This window comes from Falco cherrug, chromosome 1, assembly GCF_023634085.1.
Source record: "Falco cherrug isolate bFalChe1 chromosome 1, bFalChe1.pri, whole genome shotgun sequence".
Classification (NCBI taxonomy): domain Eukaryota; kingdom Metazoa; phylum Chordata; class Aves; order Falconiformes; family Falconidae; genus Falco; species Falco cherrug.
Genome location: NC_073697.1, coordinates 40226344 through 40232344, shown reverse-complemented (window position 1 = coordinate 40232344; position 6001 = coordinate 40226344). Strand labels below are relative to the sequence as shown.

Genomic DNA, 6001 nt, shown 5'->3' with positions numbered 1-6001 from the left:
TCATGAGAGTAAGGACAGCATAGGTTAGGGTGGCCTTAACCACAGCCTGCAATTAGCAGCTCGTTTTGTAACACTGGGGATAATGAAACACCAGAACAGCTTCCTGAGGGTTGTCCTGGAGCCTACATCATGAACAGCTTTTACACTGGTTAAACACATCGGGGACCTACCCCAGGGTAGTTGCCATGTCGCACACAGTTAGGACAAATGATCTGAGGTTTAAGGGCTAACAGAAGGGGATCCAGGGATCTATTTGCACCAGGTGGCCTGGAGACCTTGGTGTCTAAAGGCTCAGGGAACGTAGCAAAAAAAGAGCCAGAGGAGCCAGGGGACTGTGCAAAGCCTTTGTTCTTGTTTCAGACCCTGACAGAGCCGCGTATCAAGTCATAGGAAAGTGGCACCGTATAATACTGTGCAGGTCAACAGCACCTTTCGTCTGAGGATTGTAAAGCCCTTTCAAGACATCAGTTTGTTAAACCTCACAACACCCCTGTGAGGTAGGTATTACCCCCCTCCCCCCATTTTAAAGATGGGGGGAACTGAGGCACAAGAGAAATGCAATGGCTTGGCCAAGGCCTTTGGGCAAGCCAATGACACAGGCAGGAGGTCTTCCTGCTCTTGTTCCCGGGTTGTGGCTCCTTTCCCCTTTGGACAACAGAGTGTTAGCAGCTCACAGAGCCACTGCTGGGCTTGCCCCATGAGCAGGGAACACGCAGTGTTTAGGGGGGGCTTTTGAGCCCCTTGAAAGCACCCTGGTAACCAGCTGCCATCAGCACTTCAGACATTAAACCATTTCCCAGACAGCGTCTCCTTCCAGGTACGCCTCCAGGACTGCCACTGGCTTTTTCTTGTGCAATCAGGCAGGAGGCCAGGAGGAGCCTGAGAACCTGGATCCTTGATGGAAATGTCCCAGTACTGTATGGCACAGTCCAAACTGGAAACCATTTTTCTCTCACGGCAAATGTCTCCCCCGAGACAATGCCCAGCACTGAACTCTGGTGGCAATGGGTGGTGGTGGGGTCTCACCAGGCCTGGAGGAGAAGGAGGAGGTAGCTAGAAGGATATTACACGGCTTTTGCTGCCACTGTCATCAGCATTGTTCATCAGTGTTGAATGCTCATTTGACCCCAAGTGACCCCATCCCAGCCCATGTGCAATGTCAAGAAGAAACTAAAGCTGGAGGGTAAATTGGCCAGGAAGCGATGCCGTGAGCTGTGGTGGGGTCTGCATCGTGGTAACCCCACCACCAACCCACCCTAACCCTTTGTGACATCATAGTACCAATTTCCCCTCTCCTCCCACCACCACTGCAGTTTTTGTGCTGAATACATATTCTGTCTTATAAAAATAGTCCTCTGGTATCAAAAGACAAATAAAACAAGAAAGGAATAAAAGACCCCTGTCGCCAGCAGCAGTGCAAATCAGGAGAGCCAGCTCAGGAAGGATGGGCTTAAGGTGTCCTTGCTTTGTCACTTCTTCAAGAGGAAGGAGGTTGACTGGACTTTGATGGCTGGGATTGGCCTAGAGGGAGAAGAAAGGAGACCACTCGTTTGAGTGCAGAGACCAAGCATCCACCACCTCCACCACAACCATCCTGCCACCAGCTGCTGCGCCTGGGACCCGAGAGGACCTGGGACTGTAATGGTCACCCATGTCTTCTCTCAAAGATACAACCCCAAACTGTATCACTTGGAGGTGCTTTCCTTTGGCATACCCTCAAAACCCTGATAGGACCCAGGGTCCACCAAAGCATGTGGTGACACTGAGCAGCTACCAGCAGTGAGAACGGGGAGCCCACCAGCTAGCTGTGGGAGTGAGGTACCCCCCAAGGGGTTACTGCTCTTGGCTTCCCAAAAACAGCCATGGTGATTCATCACAAGACATCACCAAAGCAACTAACCTGATATGGACCATATAGTGCAACCTGGGAATTCATGAAATGTCCCACCTCATCCATCCAGGAAGGACAGTAGTTCCCATGCATTCTTCTAGCGTGTTGGTGGTGCCAGGTAACAAATACGGGCCAAGACAGGAACACGTCGTGCTCCTTGGCACAAGTCTGGCCCTGCCAGCATACACTTTCTGACATGGGCACCATTTCAAGCGAGGATGGCCAGGGACTGCTCTCAGTGGGCAGCAAGGACAAAACTACAGTGACTGGGGAAGGGAGGTGAGTTCGGCTGCCAGGATGCACCAAATCTTTCTCTTTTGGGACCACAGAACAGGCCTTTCTCTCTACTAGAAGATATGAGCTATAGGGACTGAGTTTTACTGAGAAATTTTGCGACCTGTTCAGCCCCTTTGTGGTGGCAACTACAAGGGCATAAGAAACTAAAACAGTGTAAGAGGGTGTCTTGGTTTTGGCTGGGATAGAGTTAATTTTCGTCTTGGTGGCTAGCGAAGTGCTGTGTTTTGGATTTGATGTGGGATTTGCACTAGCCACCAAGACGAAAATTAACTCTATCCCAGCCAAAACCCGGACAGAGGGTCAAAGCAGGAATTAGCAAAGCAGACTGCCTGGGGGTGAGGGCCAACTTCAGTCCAGCACAGTGCCCTCCCTCCATGGCTGGATACAGTCCACAAGACCAGACAGCAGCAGCAGATGCACGCACGATCCCTTGAGGATCCACTGAACTGTATCCAGAGGATTTAGCAGTATAGCAACAGCTGAAAGTGCCAGTGATACTGTAAAGGACTTGGACTTAATCTCCTAGCTCTGAACTGGAAAACCCACACCCTCCATTCCCCTGGACACAGGTGCCCCAGCCCTGCTGTTGCTGGGGTACCCAGAGGAGCTATGTCCTGCTCACCTAGGAGCCTCTGGGAAGGAAGATGTTTAATCCCCAGTCTCCTGGTTCCCAGCTCAGTGCTTAACCAAAGGCCATCCCCCCACAAGCAGTCCCCATGGTCCTGCATGGTGTCATCTGTGACTCACCTTTGAGGTGGCATCGGCCTGCAGGGAGAAAAGATGAAAGAGAGCATCAGTCTCCATCCCTTCACTCCACCGTTCCCCAGCAGAACACCAACAGCTCCCTCCACAGAATCATAGAATCATTTGGGTTGGAAAAGGCCTTTAAGATCAGCCAGTCCAACCATTAACCCAGCACTGCCAAGGCCACGACTAAACCATGTGCCCAAGCACCACAGCTACACTGCCTCTCTGGGCAGCCTGTTCCAGTGCTTGACAGCCCTCCATGCTCTGGGATGGGAGGCCACATGCACCCCCAAAGGATAGCATCTCCCTTAACCCACCAGGACCTTGCAAGACCCAAAGCCCTAACACTCATCACTGTTGGCCAACCTTGGCCAAACCCCACAGGGTCTTGCCAAGTAGAGGCATGGCTGCTGACCCTGGGCACCTGCAAGCACCTTGCTTGGGTGGGCAGCCTTTTCTCCTGCCCCATGCAGGAAGGAGCACAGGCACAGGAATGTTTATGCACGTAGCAGCCCCATCTGGAAAAACACTTTGTTTGTAGTTGCTCCCCAGGTAGCAGAATTTGGGATGTCTTCTGATTTTCTTCCTACCTTTTGCCGCTGCTCCCAAATGCCCCATATCAAAGATCCACCATGCCCTACAGGCCAGTTACCCTGAAGCTGGTAGGCTTTGAAGTCTGTAGCTCCAACAGCGTGCACAGACCAGCACACCCCAGAGCACAGAACACCCCAGAGCATCCTGCTCCTCAGCAGCCTGGCCTGTACACACCAGCTGTATAACAGTAGCAAGAGAAACCCCTGACACAGTGAAGACACCACAAGAGGCAGACCACTACACGCCACAATGACATTTGGGTTGTCCCACCCCAACGTAACCCTTAAGAGCCCCCACTGTGTCCATGTGCAGGACCCCAGCAGGGGTGGGAGATAGCTCAACTCCTCTCTCAACTTACTTTAATGGCCTTGCGGAGTGGCTGACAGCACTTGTACCCGACACCTTGAAGTTGGTAGGAGGGACCATGACCAGCAGGGTCTGTCCATGTGCAGGAGGCAGCTCTTTGGCCAGAAGAGGACTTCCAGGCAGAGGCCGACGAGGGGGCTGGTGCTTTGGGACAATCTAGGATCACAAAGTGTATGGGGAAAGACAACATCCTCAGAGGAGCATCTAACGACCTCCAGCAAACCTCCCTCCACTGCTGCAGAGCTGACATGCTTCAAAGCATGTAACACCACCACCCAAACAACTTAAAATATTCTTATTTTCTAATGAGCTTTGTTCATCATTACAAGACATCCATCTCTTCGGGTGGCATGACAGCTTCTTAATAGTCCGCAACCCAAAAGAGCCACAGGCAGCCAAAAAAAGAGGGAATTTCTATGAGTCTGGAAGGAAGGTACAGCCAGCCAAGCAAAGCTCACCAGTGGGGTCCTCACGGGGCTGCAGGGAAGAGGTTTCTTAGGAGGCGGCAGCTTAACCTGGGAGACAACTGTTTTGGTGGGGACCATAGGCGATTTGCTGACCGGCGGAGGTGGCCTGGCAGGCTTGGGGTCTCTCGGGCGAGGAGGGACGGAGTGGGGAGCTGGGCGAAGAGGGTGGACAACGTTGACAGGCTGAGAGCCGGGCTGGTGTGTGCTGGGTTTGGGGGGGAATGCAGCCCGTGTTGCCTGCAGGGATGAGAAAAGCAGAAGTATGGAGAAAATCCTTAGGTGGGTTTTCCTGGGTGCTGAAAACAGATGTCCCCTCAAGGTCTGGGTGCTAGGGAGCTGCAGGAGGAGCACTGGGTATCTATTCCACTCCACTTTTACCATCCCACCCAAAAGCTGAACAAGTTTGCTCCTCACTAACATATGAGAGTACACAGGGATGAGAAAGGTGCTGGCCTCAGGAGATCCGGAGCAGGGTCAGCTCTGGTAAATCCATCCCAGATTTCCACCAGACAGGAGGCATCATCTGTTTTGCCCTGCTCTCAGGCACTGTGGCCATTGTTCAAAAAACCTAAATTCTTCCTAAATTGAGCCCTGGGCTTACCCATCCCAAGGTCACCAGAGCAGAAGCATCTGCCTCCTCAGAGACCCAGGACAAAGTCATCGGCGGGCTGCACAGCCCCTGCTAAGCTTTGCCATGGTGCTGGGCAGTTTCCCAGTGGAGGCTCCTGGCAATCACTGGGCTGTTTTTGAGCAGGCAGAGCTCCTCAGGCTCACTTTTAGGAGGGATGTCTACTACTAAGCAAGGGCTCACAGTGTAGACACAATGCAAAACTGGCACGAAACACCAGTTGCTTGCCCAGTTGCTAGAGGTAGGTGTGATCGCCCACACATACCACGTCCTAAGGAGGGAAGAAAACCTGGAAGGTGAGTTATTACTTACTTTATTACTATGGCTGGAGGTGGAAATGTTCCGCAAGGTGAAAGCAGCTTTGGGATGGCCACTGGTTGACTTCCGACTGATGGGTTTGCTCCTGCCCAGGATCACAAACATCAATCACAGATGGTAAAATAAAGCAACCATTTCTGCAACAGCTGCCTCCCAAAATGCTGCACATCGGGGAGATCCTATCTCTGTTAACAGATTGTTAACAGTCTTGCAGTGCTGCATGAGCAGGGATGAGAAGACTGTCTTGAGATAATGAAGGTAATGAAGGAGGTTGGTTGGGGGGCGGGGCGGGGGGAAGGTTCTCAAATTATTGCAGAGGCTCTGAGGTGCATGTGTGTCTGTACCTGTATTGGGAGGGGAAACTATAAGAATATCTACATTCAGTGCTCCTTTAGACCCCTTCTAGTTCTTGCAGCCTGCTAGGAGCAGATGGTGAGAAAGCTTCTTGGTACCAGATCACCTTTGTCATCATTCTCTGGGATTGTCTCATCCAGAGGCCCATTCCTGTCCTCTGCTCTGGGAAGAGCTGAGTGCCTCCAATTTTCCCAGATTGTTCTTCATATCTCAGACCAGGTGTCATACCAGTTTGAAACAGACCCTGTGTATTACCAGCTCCCCCACAACCATTCCTACCAGGCTGGATGCTGCCAGTGGCAAGAAAAGAAGGTTTCAGAGTCTCACTGGGTCCTCAAA

General features: G+C 52.0%; 1 protein-coding gene across 2 annotated transcripts in view; it reads right to left on the bottom strand.

The window, feature by feature from the left end:
- Positions 1-330: 330 nt before the first annotated feature.
- Positions 331-6001, bottom strand: part of ADAM33 (ADAM metallopeptidase domain 33) — a 31951-nt gene continuing 26280 nt past the window's right edge. Inside the window, exons 20-24 of one of the 2 annotated variants that reach the window (XR_008734487.1) lie at positions 5303-5393; positions 4354-4599; positions 3888-4051; positions 2811-2953; positions 331-1521 (exon numbers count right to left, since the gene is read on the bottom strand). Coding sequence is in view for 1 of the 2 variants with exons in the window: in XM_055723770.1 (XP_055579745.1) it covers positions 1470-1521; positions 2936-2953; positions 3888-4051; positions 4354-4599; positions 5303-5393 (571 nt within the window). In the remaining variant the exon portion in view is untranslated. The remainder of the gene's footprint in view (positions 1522-2810; positions 2954-3887; positions 4052-4353; positions 4600-5302; positions 5394-6001) is intronic. The other variant, XM_055723770.1, reaches the window with a different exon arrangement.